The 17412-nt window shown below is 36.9% G+C and overlaps 1 protein-coding gene across 1 annotated transcript in view; it reads left to right on the plus strand.

Annotated features, from left to right (window-relative positions):
* Positions 1–12264: 12264 nt before the first annotated feature.
* The window catches only part of TRPA1 (transient receptor potential cation channel subfamily A member 1), a 31628-nt gene continuing 26480 nt past the window's right edge, over positions 12265–17412 (plus strand). Inside the window, exons 1-3 of the mRNA XM_027903108.1 lie at positions 12265–12384; positions 14791–14953; positions 15909–16084. Coding sequence (XP_027758909.1) covers positions 12265–12384; positions 14791–14953; positions 15909–16084 — 459 coding nt within the window. The remainder of the gene's footprint in view (positions 12385–14790; positions 14954–15908; positions 16085–17412) is intronic.

Raw genomic sequence — 17412 nt, forward strand, 5'->3', positions numbered from 1 at the left:
GATATCCTGTAAAAGGACCTACTAGTTTCCAGTGACTAACAGTGACTGTTGGCAAAATCTGTAGGTTCTTAATAACCATTTATTAAATAGTTATGTAATCTTAATACATGCTTTTTTTCCATTATAACCATTCCCATAAAAACTACAGGGTTTTATAACAGCAAATATAATGGCTAAGAACCATTATGGCACCTCTTTTTTGGTCTTTAGACAAAATATAAGTGAAGCTTTTCTGAAGTTCTGTTTGCACAACATATTTCATACAGATTAATGCAAACATATATTTTGACATATAAATATCTTACATGAAATTGAGCAAATTTAGAAAGAAGACAGTTAAAGTATGTTTACTACTATTAATTCCTTACTAAAAATACAGAATCTGTCTCTGGGTCAATATGATATACTCAGGGAAATCATACACGCTGGTTAGACTTAAGAGGAAAAGAAATTCATAATACTTAATACTTTTTTAGCACTGAATATAGACTATTAGAAAAAAACAACTATTTGTCCAGTACTAAGATATCTGCAGAATTGAGGAATGAGCCCTTTTTGCTTTCATCTCTTTAGTTTTGAAAACAAAAGATAGAATTTCCATTTCCATTGAAGGCATCCCATTATGTCTTTCTGGGTTGGTGAAACTGCAAAAATACAGCGGACATAGCATTTATGTACCCAGTATTTGAGAATCTTGTGCTAGGAAAGGAGTGGCTCGATGCCATCCCTCTTTCCCAGGGCAGTTGCAAAGCATGCTAATGTTCTTGGTGCTGAATCAGTAATTCAAAGACTGGTATGGCCAGTGTATTACTGGAACAATTTTGTTTCCAGAAATCACACTCAAGAAGAAATTCAGGATTTCGAATTTTTTTTGAAAGATATCTTCTTGTTTGGAAATAATAGATGAGGTGATTCACAACGATTTCGTATCCAAGAAGCAAGGGTGTAATGCACTGTTTGAGATGTGACATTAACTATTGTATTTTAATTAAATGAAGTGATAATGAAATTATGTATTTAAAAAATCTGTCTTTTCATGAAACCCACAGATGCACTGAGAAGATTGCACAGTGCAAACACCAAGCTTGAACTTAAGGCAGGTTTTATCTTTATATATATTCTACATTATTTTAGCAACAATTATCTTGCTTCTTGCCTTGAAATCTAGTACAGTATCTCTCTCCAAAGATCAGAAATAGAGTCATTAGGTAGGGAAAAAGTTGAAGAAAAATTAACAAGTTATCCAGGGTGTATTAAACTGGGTGTATTTAGACAATATTTCTGATTAAAAACTTTTAATTGTGAACCTTTCAAATGGTTTCATCTTTGACAGTAGTGAGCACCTGGTGTGTTTTGACATTAAGCATGAACTATGTATATATTTTCTCATCTTCTGCTTAAAATGAATCTCCTCCTACCTCCCAGTTTATCCCTTTGTTACCTTTTTTTTTGTTTGCTGGGTTTTTGGTGTTTGGGTTTTTGTTTGGTTGGTTGGTTGGTTTTGTGGTTTCTTACTTTGTTTTGTTTTTTAATTTATAATAATATGTGATTCTCAGGTCTGGAGTCACTAGATTTCATATCTAAAATCTTTGTTTTAACTTTACCACAGCTAATCTTTCACTCCACTCTATGGAAGATATTTTCACTAAAATGTCTTTATATTTATCTCTTTTTGTTTGTTCGTTTTGTTTATCTTTTTTGTTTTCTTTGCTGCTTTTTATTCTGCCATACTATCTCGTAGTATTCCCTGACATGGCGTAATTTGTTGTGCTTTTCTATTTTTCTCAGTATATATTATCACTAGCTGACACATGACTTACGGAGCACTGCTGGTTCCACCCCAGCATCTCTCTTAACTTTCATCACTTCTGCGACAAAAAGAAACTCTGAAACTTTTCACAGGTAGTCTACCTAATCCTTTAGTGCCAGTTTTAAAACCTGACACTATCTTATTCTTAAAAATGGATAAACAATATTTAAGCACCTAAAACTCATTCATTTTGGCATGACCTGTTTTTTTGTGTAGCACTTAACAACTTCTAAATTTGAAAGAATGCTTTCAATATTTATGTGACAAAATATATAAAAGATGCTGAATGTTTGTTTCCCCACTGAATGCAGCCTAAGTACTCCTTTGGCTGACACAGTTGCATCCTGGAGGGCTACAATGAATACATTAGTTCCATTAAAGGTTCTGAAATTAAGTCCTAAAGTACATCTGGAATTCTTGAATGTGCTGTTGCTTGCATAGCTGCCTATTTTAATACTAACAGAAGGTAAACCCTACAAAATACCTATTTGGAAACAGTGAGAACAAATAGGAACAGGTCTAAAAAGACTGTTAGGATTCTTGAAAAAAAGACAAAACAATAGTTTGATTTGCTAAGTCTGACAAAATCAAGGCTACAAAGGGCTACTACTGTCCTCTTCAAAGTATCTCAGAAGAACAGACACCATGGTGAGGAAATAATAGCTTAAATGACAACATTGACCAAGAGGAAATGGTCATCTCTAGATCATGAATAAATTAGTTTGGAAGTTACAGAAACATTCCTAACTATGAAAGTAGTGAGCTATTGGAGAATCCTTTTAGCAGGAACAATAGGGGCAATAAACTTAACAGGTTTTAAGGTAGAAGTTGTTCACCTGATGAATGATATGATGTGACCACTTGGGCTATCAAATGACTGAATTTAGCGAAAATCTCTTTTAAACAATCGTTTATTTTGAAGTTTCTTCACAGAAAATGTCACAGTCATTTGAAGTTTTGATTTTGAGAAAACTGGGTTTTCTAGCTGAGAACCATTATCCAATATCCCCAAAATTCCAACCACATCCACATTAAAAAACCAGCACATGAGTTACCTGCTGCAACAACAGTTTGTGAACACAACACATTTCATGCTACAAGTACTGTACAGCAGAACTGGAAAACAACTCAAACTGCACTGGTAAGTCCACAAAGTCTATCAAGAACACTCTTTCTCAAGTTCCATGTTTTTAAAGCTAAGCAAGTGGTGCTGTAAAGCTACAACTAGCACTTGGACTATTTTTGTGTACATACCTACCTTCTGCTACTGAGATAGAGATTCCATCTCCAAAGTGACAGATAAATAGAATTATGTGGTGATGTTAGACAACCTTTGTAGGGAGAAATGTCCAAATTGCTTGATTGTTGAGAGGTTAGAAAACTATTCTCTGTCTGTCTCAAGTCATTATGCAGACTGGTCACAAACAGTGACTGAAGTTACAGTGCTTGGTGGGATTAAGCAAGCTGGGCAAAGGTGAGCTGTGGAATCAAAAGGTCCAACCATCCTTGCTAAATGTCAGTTTAGGAGACTTTATCTAAATTTATTTATATAAAGATAAAATTAGATTAAAAATTATTTAAATTTATAATAAGTTATGTTTTCTAAATATTTTTTGTTGTCCAGCTTCTGTATGACCAAAATGATAGAAAAGCTTGAAAATGTAACTCTGAACCACAACTCTAAAGCCTTGTTTTAAAATCAGTAAGGCTCATGGATTCTGAAGACAGATGAAATCACACAGAACTTAAATTTGTGATACTGCTTGAATTATATGAGCTACTTTTCCCAGACTGACAATTATTTATCCTAGGATATGTGGTAAGACAGAGTAATTGATAGATGCTAGCATAAGGAAACATTGTTCTCTATCAAAATGTTGACCACAGTAACTATTCCAGCTTCAGAGAACTCTGTAGTCTGACTTTCAGTCTGATGCAGATGAGGCCAAGGAGTCATTTGAGAATTAGTTCAAATGAACTGAGCAATTTTGTGGCACTTTGAAAATAAAGTGCAGAAGACAAAGTAAGATTTATATTTCAAAAAGAAAGCATATGCAATTCTTACTCTGTCCCATATTGCATTAGCTATCGATCACAGTCCGCTACTTTTAATATGGTAATTCTAATTTTTGAAACATTTATTAGTAAAGTGAATTTCATAAGTAGGCAATTTTCCTCTTCAGTGATGTTTAGATTTTCCATTAAAAGCAATTAGTTCACTGCAAATAGGTAAACAAGTACCCTCCAGTGACTACCTGACAAACTGAAATTACTCTAAGATGTTGCATTAGAGAAAAACTTCTTGTATGGAAGGTGCATTTGCAGCCAGAATTGAAAATGGATGGGGCTGGATTAGATGTATTAAAAAAAAGAAAGCTTCAAGGATCCCTTGATGAGCATTGATGCTCCTCCCACCATGAGCAATGCATACCTACCTCTTTTAAATAAGCATCTGCCTACACAAAGTGAGCCACCAGATGACACAGGTGGTGGCTTCCCATGTCACAAGAACTTACTGATATAAGAATAAGATAAGGATTCAAACCGTCATATCTTTGTGTTCTTTATATATGTGTTGCTTCAGAGAGAAATCACCTGCAAACTCCTTGAATGGTAAGCGTAATATAGTTTTCCTGTAGCTCAAACTCTGTCACTCAGAATTTTGTTGGGCCTATTTTTCTTTTGTTTGTAGGGAGATCTTTTGTTAAATATGCAAGGTAGAATTTTTTTTAATTCATATTGAAATGTAAATTTCAATAATTTACATAATTATATAATTTCAGTTAATTGAAAAACTCTGTGATACATATTTTAGTCAATTTTTATTTCTACTTTTTCCAAGCAGGAAAATGCAAGTAATATACAAAAAATATGGCATCCTTTCATTTTTAATTTGACTTCACATTTCTTTTTATTGGCAAAACTTTTTCACAATCTGTTCTAACTTTTCATGCACCAGATATTGTTTATTTTCCCCAGTATATCCAAATGAAAAAAAAAATTGGATATATACCAATTCTAAGTATTGTACCTACCCTACTGGTGGATATTAACTCTTATTTCTAAGTTTCATTTGTAAAAAGTGAAATAATTAAAGGTATTGATAAGACTAAAATAGACTACTATTGGTGAGGGCCTGGTCATAGTTTCATATCTACTAAATATGAAATAGAAAATGCATTTCAAACAAATACTCCTTTCCATCTAATAAGCACGCATGTCTTAGTCAGTAAGACACAGTGTCTGACTGACTTTGAAAAGGCCACCACACTTCAGGTAGGAAATTAATGTCCAAGACTGGCGGAAATCAAGTTAACAGTCAACAAGTCTTATAGACTGGCTAAAATATGCAGTACTATACTTGTTGTAATTTCATTAAGATATTTTTGCCTTTTCCTTCTTTCCTGATTTATATTTGTTTAAACTGACTAATTTAAAATAAAACAAGATCTTTTAATATTTTATAAATTCAGGTATGTAAGTGTCATTTTTGCTGAATTATATATGTAACTATTTTCAAGATAATGTTTTCTTTAAAATAATATACATACATAGCTTATTTATACTATATAACACATATAATTAAAGGTAGTTTTTAATAAGTCTTTTTTTTCTAACTTGATAGAAATATATTTTTATATACCAAAAGTTACACTTTATGATTTCAGTGCAATTGAATGGGCAGTTCACTGAGAAGAAACAAAAGTGATATAGACAACTTGCAAAGTAAATGCTTGATATTTGAAAGTGAAAACTTGAGATCTAATATGACACAGGAAAAATAAGATACACAGGCATCCCCACAAATGCCAAGGCAGTGGAAAGAATTCAGAAGTTTATTTAGAAGGCCAGAAAACGGGAAACTTACAATTACCTCACAATGCTGTTTAAGCACCGCGCCCCAGGAAGAAAAAGGCAAACCTCCTGTTTGCTCCCAGGCTTTATCATCAATGGCCCCCCTCAACTCTCCCTGGGCTTCCATGGCCTTGTAGAATTTCTGCAAATGTTATCTCTCTCCTCTCACACATCAGAGAGAGAGGCTGAGAACTTCTCTTGCTATGCGGTGATGGGAAAAAGCATTGAAACTGCCTTTGAGAAAGAGAGTTACCTTTTAGCCAGAAAACCATTTCTAAGCAAAAACAGTTTCTAGCTTTCCTGTTATGAATTCTTATGAAAGCACTACTCCAACAATACTCTTTCGGGGGGGAAAAAAAAAAAAGAAAAAAAAGAGAGAGATTTTGTTTGACTTATAATAGGCTATGATGATCCATAGAAAGCATTTACTGAAGACTTCCAGTGTTGGCTGTTTCCGTGATATAGATTCAAGCCACTATTCCCAGTTACTTACACAAGAGGTTAAGGTTAGCCACCGGAAAAGTAGGATCCAGATCTCTCTTTAGATAGCAGATATAATGGAAGTGCTTTCAGAAAACGCTTGTACATGAGAGAGTTGGAGAGTTAAATGAATCCTCTCATTTCAAACAAAAAAGTATTGTCAGAAGAAGCTATGAGGAAGGCAGACTTTGGCTGGATAATTTGCACAGAAAGAAAGTAAGGTCAGGGGAAGAGAAGACAGAGGATTAAGCAGTCTTGAAATATAAAGAGACAAGACAAGGGAGAAGAACATACAAGTGAGGAGACAGCAGGAAGGGGACAGATATGGTCGTAAAAATGAGTTTGAAACGCCAAGAAGACAGTTGGAGATCATGTGCGCTATGGTTTTGCTAATGTTACTTTTCCATGTTTAAGGTTACCACACTTCATTTTCTATGCTTGCAAACTGGTGACAGGGAAACCATGACATTATCCAACAGTGGTTCCCAACAACTATGAGCGCAAAAAGGTTTGAGCACTCTGGTTCAGCAGTGAGATGCACACCACTCTCTGAGGCAAATAGTATCAGTATGTCCCCCCTGAAAATACTGATATGCATGTTTCACAATATTACCTATTTTTATGATCCTAAAATCTAGTTAATTTCTCTGTTTATTTGGGCTCCCTGCTCTACTTGCCCTCCAAGTTGAGACTTCACTATTTCAGTTTGATTTCAAGCACTTTCTGGCACAAATCATCTTTGATATCATAGTTATTTTCTATAAACATGAGTAAGTATGGGTGGATTCCGACTCACCTAGAAATTTGCAACATATTTCCATTGCTATTTTAATCCTTCACAATCACATTAATGCTGGAAATCATCTTAATTTATATCTAAAAAAGAATATAACACTTCTGACAAAATGGGGAAATTCCAAGATGGTGAGCTTAAAATGTACTGCATGTTTTACTTTTTAAGAGGAAATAATGTACACATGGAAATACTCAATAGAATGATAAATAATGCAGTTAATATAGTTGTGATAAGGAACCATTACTCTTTATTTTTCCTTTCTGTTTCTGCATATGATGAAGCCAAGTACGTTCCCAAAGAGTGCTGTGAATAACTAGGACACATGCTGGCCGATTTTCCTTCATACTGTCATTTTTAGGACCTTTCACCTTTAAAGACATTTATCAATAACAAGTCAATATCAATAACCACCAGTAAGACTAGACTATATCTTTGAAAGAACAAAAGTCATCAAAGGCCCTTTTCAGAGAAGAAGAGTAGAAGTTGTGTAATTAAGGTGTCTTTATAGAGAACAGATTTGGCTGGATAGCATGTCCACGGGAGAAAAGGATTTCTAAAATACAGACTAATGAATGAAAAGCACCACTGCAATGAGGGTAGTGTTCCCTGACAGGCATGGCAGCACATACACAGATAGGAAAAATCTGTTAGGACAGCAGTGGAAATGTAAAATATACAGCTGAAGAGGAAAGACAAAGTAGCACTAAGAAATAATGTTTCTGAATGTATTACTGGTCGGCAAGAAAGTGCCTGAATTAGACTGTAGGTAGGATTTAGTCTTCTGCAATCTAGGAGTATCTTGCTCAAAACAAATCCTTGCCTAGCTCTTACATGTATAAACAACCTGAGACACCCGTATCTTCAACCTAATCTAGTTGAAGATGTCTCTGCTCATTGTGGAAGGGTTGGACTAGATGATCTTTAAAGGTCCCTTCAAATTCAAACTATTGTCTACTTTTAGATATTGTATTACCAAGACTATCAAATTTTTTTTTTAATTTGGTACAACTGGAGGTATATCTTCACAATACCCAAAACTGAAATAATCTTGTCCATAATTAGTAGTGTAATGCATAAATACCATGTCTCAGTCTGATTGGGCTAAGGGACCAGAAAGTTTCTGAAGCCTGATAATTCAGCTTTTCCTTAATTTCAGGATGGAATTCTCCACTTCACAGATGGTTGCTAGGTTTGGTCAGTGGTAACTGAATATGAAACAACAAAATCCGTCCTCAAGGTAGGAACAAGAATGGGAGTTTTCTAGTATGGTGGGCAATCAGATGTCAGCACTTTGAACCTGAGACTCTGGCTGTACGTTGGCACAGCTCCAACAGGAGAAGGAGAGAGCTTCACTACCAGAAAGCAAACTGCCAGTTGGTGACCTTGATTGTTCTTATTAAGAAGTGGAAAAAATGTGCTAGTCTCTTTAGTTTGAGCATTTGATGCCAACAAGTAAGAGGCCCTTCAGTTGTTTAAAAGATAGTTTGCAAGAAATGGCTTAGCTCCCATATTCACTGGGGGATTACTGTCTTAAGTGGGCACCTAAGTCACCCCTCACCTGTACACACTCCACTCTGAAGCATCCAACTCTGGCAGGGAAAAGGGGTTACATTCACTTTTGCTAACATACACTTGACTATTTTCTAGACCCAGCATAAGGTTTTTATCTAGGAAGTAACTTGAAGCCAGTAGTTGCATCAAATAATTGCTGGGCTTTACTGGACACTGTATCCTTGCCACAAATGTTCTCTTGGAGTGGCAAGCGTCTACTTATTACAGCAGGTATTAACCATAAGATTAATTTATACTTTCTTTAAAAGCATAGATTTACTCCATGGGCCTCTACTTAAATTTCTTCTTGTCCAAAGTATTAAGAGTAGGACTTAAAATCTGTAAGATATTATTTCATATCATATTTTATCATCAGAGAAAAAAGACTCTGCAGTGTAAGAGAATGAATTATTGTTTTCTACATCCTGTTCTTTCTTTTCTTTCTTTTCTTTTTTTCTTTTTTCTTTTTTTTTTTTTTAAATTCAGCATGCAATAAACCTGTCAATAACTTAAATCCTTCTGCTGAGCATACTAACACATTCCGTACTGCAGCAAAATCTCAAGAACAAAAAATGCAATGAAAAATCCATTAGACATAAGTGTAAAGTGTTAGTCAAGTTGACCTTGCTTGTTTAAATATGACAGTAGCACTTTTTTTTCTCCGTGGTAAGTACAAGCATGTTTCTGAAAATTTCTGTAATCAATATCTGGAGTCATGACTTCATTTGGCTTACTGAATTAAGCAAATTCCTAAATATCATTTTACACATCATTGTTTATACAATACTAGTGCCAAATAAATCACTTCCAAAGCAAAAAAACATACAGTACATCCTTTTCATTACTGACACTTGCTTGAATTTATGATTCCTGGGTCTGAAAAATTAACAACATTACTAAGGCTACAGTACTGTAGTGGTGCATATTTACTGTACATACAATTTAATTATTAAACAATCATCTTTTTAATGAAATGTTGTGCTATGATTGCCTTTAGTGAATTTTGCTTGTACTAATGGATCCACTTCTACCATTAGCAAGATCATGTTTGAAACAAAATGGTATAAATGTATTTTAATCCACTCTTGGGAAAAACAGCTGTATGAAAGGTTACTCTTCGACTACTTCTGTGAATTAGTTCCTTATGTCAAATCATTATGCAGAAATAAAAGCTGTGGTCAGCCCATTTAAAATTCCATTTGAATCCTACTGGGAATGGAAAACCTTTGTACTATTTTTCATACTCTGAACATTCTTCTGAACATTTACTAGAAGACTAAAAACTAGCAGTAATTTTAAAAGAAGGTGGCAGTATTGTCAGATTCAAGAAAATTAGTAAAACTATGGTTGTTTGAGGTTCATTACTTCTATTGCTTCACAGCATTCCTCTAACTGCAATTTACGAGATTTTTAGAAAAAATGGATGATAGATTTACTAATGCTTGCTGATATTTTAGTGGCACCTCTATTACCAGCTAACAATTCCTACAGAAAATAGCAGTTGTTTTCTTTACATAGTATCCAGACTGTTGAGTTTGATTTCTCATAAAGAGCACTATGGGCAGCAGAAAAGTCGAGATCAGACAAGGAATTCAAAGGGACTTCACTGTGGGAAGGTGAACCATCTCACCAACTGGGACTGCTTCTAACTGTGGTACCACGAGAAGTGTTTAACAATACAGAGCTCCTCCAGTGTCTTAATCCCAAGTCACATAACTAGAATCTCTGCAGGCACTAATGGCCAGCTTTCCTGAGTACAGCTTTCTCGCTGTAGCATAAATGACCCTCTTTCTTTTGGTCACAATTAATGATGACATAACAACAAAAATGTACCTTACTTAATGCACTACTGCTGAACACGAACTTATCGGTACAGCAGGATGGGGGTGGGGGGAAGAAAAGGTTTTATTCCATTTTTTAATTTTGCCTGATAATTAACAGGATCAAGGATCTACACTGCAAGCACTTAAAACCACCCTGTTAGTCTTGGGAATGTTTAGCTTTATGATCTTAAGACTACTTAGCTAAAGTTGTGTAACTTAAGCAACTGACTATGAAGGATTCTGGAGTTTCAGGCTCTGGGATCAAAATATCAAACATATCTGTGAAACTCTCTGAAGGAATCAGCAAGCATAAGTGGTACAAATTATGCCAGTGATTAGTGGATTTGGGGGGGTTCTTCGAAAGGTTCTTCCTCACAGTCTACTAATGAAATTAAACTGCCATAGGATGGGCAAGAAGGATTTCCTGAATTTGTTTTAGGCTTAAAAAATATGAACCAGGAATACAGCTTTGCAAAGCAAGCAGGTTCCGTAGGACCCCTAAAAGTCAGTGTAGGTATAGAGGTGCAAAGACCTTCTGATGATCTGGAAGGTGCTATTGAATTTTCAGAATCACCAGAAATGCAGATGATTGTAGAAGATCAGAAAAGACTGGTGATACAGTAGTGAAACGTCAGATAAAGTTCAGTGTTGATAAGTTCAGAGGAAACACAACCCTAACTAGCTTCATGAGTAAGTACAGCACATGAGTGCTATTTATTTACCTAGCACCATTCAGAAAAGGGATTGTGGTTGAGAAGCAAAAATTCCAAGGAAACAGCTCAATGGCATTCAAAGAAAACCCAAACAAATTTGTGACATTTATGAGTGGAATGAAGAAACAAATTCAACAAATAATTAATACTATTGCTCGAATATACCTTGACTGTGTAGGTCTCACCATTTTCTTTCAAAAGAAACATGGAAAAGATTGAGAGTAGCAGGATGTGGCTGTTCAGAGATATAAACCAGCATTCGTAAGAAGGAAAACCACATGAACAAAGCCCCATCAGTGAGCAAAGTGCTGGATAACTTTGTGAAATTATGAGCACTAACAGGGATGAAAGAAATGCAGAAGAACACTCCATTTCTCAAAATAAAAACACCAGGGAACACTAAGTGAAGCCAGTGGTAAAAGAAAGCATTTTTCACAAATATATAATGAAATTATAGCACTTAGTGCCACAGGATATTGTGGCACAGACGGTATAAAGTGTATTAAAAATGGGAATGAGCAATATAATAGAGAATTGCTTGTTGACGGCTATTAAATAGTCTGTATGGGGTGTGACACTTGGTTTTGGCACTCCTTAAGCAGCTGCTTGCCATAAACCATGAACCCACAGGCAAAAAGTCATCTGCTATTAAACCTACTGCTTTCCTAAGCCTCTGCCTGTCCACTACCCGACGTTTGATAGTGCTGTTCATCCGGCATTAAGTAAACTGTTAGTTCCCCGAGTTACACGTTTCCATAAAGATTGATTCAGTTACGGGCGTTTTAGGGAGTAACCTTTTGAAGCACGTCGTTGGTGCTTCTTTCTGTATTCTTCCTACAGCTTTCCTACTCCTCCCCAAAGCTGCCAGTAAAACAAATTCCGCAATAAACTTCTGCGGCTACTAAGTAAATGCTGAGAAGCTGACATTAGAAAAGCCGGGAGGGCAGTAGGGGAGTAGGTAGCAGTCATTCAGGGCACAGGCGTTTCGCGTTCCCGGGGGCCGCCCGGGCCCTGCCTGCTGGCTGTGGGGGCCGCCGCCCGGCGGGACGCCCGCCCCGGCGGGGAGCGGCGGGATCGGGATGGCCCCCGCCCGCTTTCCCCGCCTCCGCCGCCGCCGCCGCCGCCGCCGCGGGGTGTCCGGGAGCGGCCCCGGCCCCGCCGTCACTCGCTCTGTCGCCTCGCAGGTCTCCGGAGCGGACGGGGCGGGCGCTGCTCGGAGCCGGGCGGGCGGGCGGCATGAAGCGCTCCCTGCTGCGGCTCTGCCGGCCGCGGGACAAGGCAGCCGCCTCCAGCTCCTACCAGGGCGTCGCCTGCGAGGCGGACGCCGCCTCCGTCGCCTCGCAGGATGTCTTCAAGGTGCGTGCCGAGGGCGCGGGGAGGGCGCGGCGGGAGCCTTCCCTCCAGGAGACCCTTTCTGCTCACTCCTGAGGGAAGATCTGTGAGGGATGGGAGACGGGCTGGAAGTTGACCTGGCCGTGGCTCCTGAAGGCACAGGATGCCCAGGTGTTGTCTGGCCAAGTCTGGACTGGGGTGAGCGGGAAGGCAGGAGGGGTAGCGGGAGAAAGGGGATGCGGGTGGTGGGTGGCAGGCGGCTGGTACGGGTCTCACAATCCCCCTTGGGCAGGAGAAGGAGGTCCAGGGGTCACGGCAGGAATGAGTAGAGTATCTAGCAAAAATGTCCCAAAGAGAAAGTTTAGAAGAACTGTAACTGTTATGGAGGGACAAAGAACCAGCAGTGCAATCTACAAATAGGAAATTGCAGCTAGGAAGGACATAAAATCTTCCCATTTTTAATAGAGAATAGTATGAGAAGTAATGTATTTATATTGCTGCTAGGCAACCTAGACCAAACTTTGGGCAGGCCCTTTTTAAGGGTAAGAATAATTAAGCAAAGGAAGAGGTTGCTTACAGGATGGAAGACTTGGGTAACTTTGGAGATTTTTAACAGCGGGCTAAACAAATTTGACAAAGCTTGTAGATGGGTTTAGATACTGGGTTTAGATACTTCTTGGGGTCATTTTGAGCCATATATGTTTTCTGTGTGCTAGCTGTAGTCCTGAACAAAATCTCTGCAGCATAACGTGGTTTATGACCCTCGTGGGTGATCTGCCACCACAGAGCTGTTCAGGCAAAGGCAAACGAGCTGCAGTTTACGATACCTTGCTTTGCTGGTTTTTACCAACTGAGAACACCTAACTGAATTCTTCTTTTCCTATTTTACTAACAAAGCAGTGCAGTACTGGCTGATAAATCTTACTCTTGTTGATGGAAAATATCATCGTGCCACATTTTGTCTTACACTGAAAAGTAAATCCAATGTTAAGAGTGGCAAAATGTGCTCTAAATCAATAGAAATAAAAAAGGTAGAACATTAGAAGGAATAGAAAATGCTGGACACTGTAACAGGGTTTTCTTAAGTAGCTTTTTGATGTGTATAAAATGTATAGATATTTGAGTATGTAATTGGCCTATTATTTTTGTGATAGTTGAGTCACCTTAAATACCCTTTCCACAACTATATCACATGTTTTCTATTACCTTTTTCTGATCGCACTTTGGAAGCAGATTCTAACACTGTATTTGGCCTCAGTCTTATAAATCTTTAAACACAAATATTATTATTGACAAATATTTTTATTGACACGAGTAACCTCACTGAGGTCAGTGGGACTGGTATCCTGAATGAAGTTAAACACGTGCTGAAGCACACGAAAAGGCTGCCTCGTAATGTATATTTGCTTAGTGACAGCAAAAATTGCTGAGACTTCACAGGGATCCTGGAGAGCAAATTTTTCCTTTAATTTTGCAGCTGAGAATGCAACTGTGATTTTAGGGGATTTCCTTTTCTTATTCTTTGCCTGCTTACACATCTTTGAAAATGTTTACATTACTTTGGATATGCATTTTTCTCCTTTTTTCCTCTCCCAATTTTATTGAATTGTTTTTCTTTTTTATTCTCTCCTAATTTTTAACATCTGTTTGTTGAATTCCTGCCCATTCTACTGCAAACATTGTTTTCTATCAGATTTCTGGGCTTTGAATCACGCTAACAAAAAATACTTGAAGAATATCATAAAGTAAGAATCAGCAGGTTTTCCATAGGGGCCTTTGCTTGTAAATCACAGTATCTGGAATGTATCAAGCTGTCAGTAGGTGCAGGTTCAGCTGTCAGAGTATCACTGTGATGATACTGAGATCTCAGTTTCAGACTGAGGTAATAGCCTGTGGGATAATCTAAGCATGCTGCTGAAAATAAAAAATATATTGGTTGCTCTGACATAAAGAACATCACAGAAGCCTGACGGCAGAACCTGAAAGCTCAGGACATAGGATCTCCGTAGAAAGATCTAAAAAAGGAATTTGTTAAGATTATTAATTTTTCCTCTCTGTTGAATTCATTTGATATGGCCACTGCAGGAAAGAATATAAACATTTAAGTGAATAATTTGCTTGATTGAGATTTTCCATTGTGGAAGGAGGATCTTGAGCTCACTACAGAAAATAAAATAATGTCTTCAAGATGATTTCCATTTTGTTTTAATTTTGCACTGTTTCTCATGTGGATCTGATTTTTATTTTTTTTTTTTTTAATCAATCTGAGTTTCACTGTTGGCTCAGTCTGATCAGGGTTTGTGAACTTCTCTATGAAACTAGACAGCTGGGAGAGAATTATTGACTGGTAACATGCCCATATAAACACATTACAGCTAACTTCTTGCCCTTAGGAGAATCAGAAAATGAGAACATTTGTATCCAAAATAGGTTATTTCAGATGGAAGTGCCTGTAGGCTGCGCAGCTTCATTAAGAAGAATCGTTCTGGGCTTACAAAAGTAGATGAGTTAAATGCCACCCCGCTGCATCATGCTGCAGAAGGAGGACAAATAGAACTAATGCAGTTGATCATAGACGACTCTTCCTGTGAAGGTAACATGCATTTTATGAATTATTATTTTATTTAACAGAATAAAAAGTTCAATAATCAAAGTGTCCATTACCCAACTGAAACAGAACTGGTATGTGCTATCTCCATTTATAGACCGAAATATAATTCAAACTGTCTGCTGCAGTTTGCACTCTCGAGTATGGTTTGAGTCACCCTTCTTACGTTAGGACTGTTTTGTCTTTAATGCAGTGAATTGCTAAGTGTCTTACTTTGAGACTCAGATTTACAGTCTTCAGATATGAAAAGGAAAACTGCAGTGATGTACAGTCAGTCTTTGTGTCCTCCTTATTTATGTTATGTGTCTTATATAAGCTTTGTGACCTACATCAGACTCCACTGATAAACTGTAGACTACTGAGCAAACCTGCAGTGGCCCTGAAAAGCTCATTTTTTCACCTAATGATGGCCATTCTAATTTTAGATTATTCTGGCTGAAATACATTCTTTTTGTTTTCAGTATATAATTTTTGTCCTATTTTTTTAGAATATATTTTGAAGTTTATTTTCAATTTTCAAGCTCAAAATGTACGTAGAACAGACTACTTCTACAACTGCTGTGACTTGATTTACTTCTGTGAAGTGAAATAGAATAGATATTAACTTTCTTACAGTTTGCAAGCACTTATTTGTTATCTCTTATTTGTTCTGTGCAGCCTCTAAAGCAATGGCTGCAAAGTCAAATAAAAGGAAAGAGAAGAGTCAAGAGAAGAGGGAAATCAAGTAACCCTTGGGGTGAGAAAAAAGGTGTATAAAATAGTGGGCAAAAAATAGGCACTGCACGACAGGAAATCTTTTTCTTTCTTCCTTCAAATAAATGCAGTGGCACAGATCTATAACTTCATTGAAGGCACCTTTTTTTCCCCCCATTGCAATCAGAACATTTGACGGTTTTGTTTTGGTTTTTATTTTGTGTTTGGTTTCTCTCCTCTGACCTAGTATTAAATGTGATGGATTCTTCTGGAAATACCCCACTGCACTGGGCCACAAAGAAAAACCAGATTGAAAGTGTTCGTCTGCTTCTCAGCAGAGGAGCCAATCCAAACATTCTCAACTCCAATATGATGGCACCTTTGCATATGGCTGTTCAGTCCCTGCATAATGAAATTGTGAAGGTAAGTCTAAAGTCCACGTAAATATACACACTTGATAAGTAGCTCAGCAGCAGCTGTGTGCAGAGCACCAAGACCTTGATATATGCTGTATTTCCTCATATGTTCTGTTTAGAGAGCAGGATGTGTAACACATGATGCTCATGGAAGTGTTTGTGTCTTAGCAGAGCAAGTAAGGAGTAACTTACTGATTTATAGAAATACTGATATTTGTACTATGACAGTAGTCGTTATGTTTCATGGAAAATGCTTTTCAATTTTCCAAGCACAAGGAATTTTCTTTTAAAAGGTTCTTTTTAACAGTAAAACTTCATATGGCCGTGTGTTACTTCAAATTATTATGTTTCAATTTGTTTTTTTTACAATTATTTAGGAAGTCTTAGAAGTATCAACACTGTCTTGAAACTAGTTCTAATAAAAACAGATTAAAATTAGTTGGAAAGCACAGTTATTAAAAGCAACATTCTAATAATCAATAATCAGTTAATTTCTAGTAATCAATTGCAGAGTGAACTCTGCAATTAAAAATCACAAAAATGTATTGTGAAGAAATTACTAAGGTGTTCATATTGAACCTTGTAAAATAGCAACAGCGTTGAGATTTTAAGCTGCATAACTTTTTTATTCCTTTGTCTAAGTGCAGTGAGGATGTTTTCACTTCATACACCATTTGGATGGAATTTTAGAATTTGTAATGTTCTTCCATTTATTATGTGAATGCAACCTTAATATCACATCATTTGCCCTTCCCTTTATTTTTTTCACTTTTTCTAATTCATCTAAACGAAAGAAAGAAATACATATACCTGTATTCAAGACTGAGAGTCCTTTAGAAATGTTTCAGTGTCCTCACATCTTTTACAAAATCTGTATTTATTATGAATTAAGAACAATAAAATCTGAAATACAAAGCCCATTTTCAGAAATGTCATTGTATCAGCTTCTGGGCTTGGATTCTTCTGCAGCTCTGTTTTTGGTCCCTCTGTGCTCTCAATTTTTCTCCATTCTATTGTTTATTCAGGATAATTCTCCTTTGGTTTTTATTGCCAAATTGCCTGAGAGTGATTAAAATGTGCCAGTTCCTTTAGTACAGAAAAAAAATCACTGGAATTACTGAAAGACAATTAAATAAATATGTAGCTAGGGGAATAAATATGCAGTACAATATGGTCATTATCATTTCCAGATCCTTTGCTTCTCAAAAAATGCTGGAAGCACTCATAATGGTACTTGATGATACTGATAGCTCAGTGTCAGGTGTTAGCGTAGAAACCGAAGCAGGATTTCAGGACTGGCAGGGTCTCAGTTCTCCTCAAGCCTCATCTCCCTTC

The sequence above is a fragment of the Empidonax traillii genome, unplaced genomic scaffold (genome assembly GCF_003031625.1).
Source record: "Empidonax traillii isolate 1590-97213 ecotype Southwest subspecies unplaced genomic scaffold, ASM303162v1 scaffold934:size234146, whole genome shotgun sequence".
In the NCBI taxonomy this organism is placed as follows: Eukaryota; Metazoa; Chordata; class Aves; order Passeriformes; family Tyrannidae; genus Empidonax; species Empidonax traillii.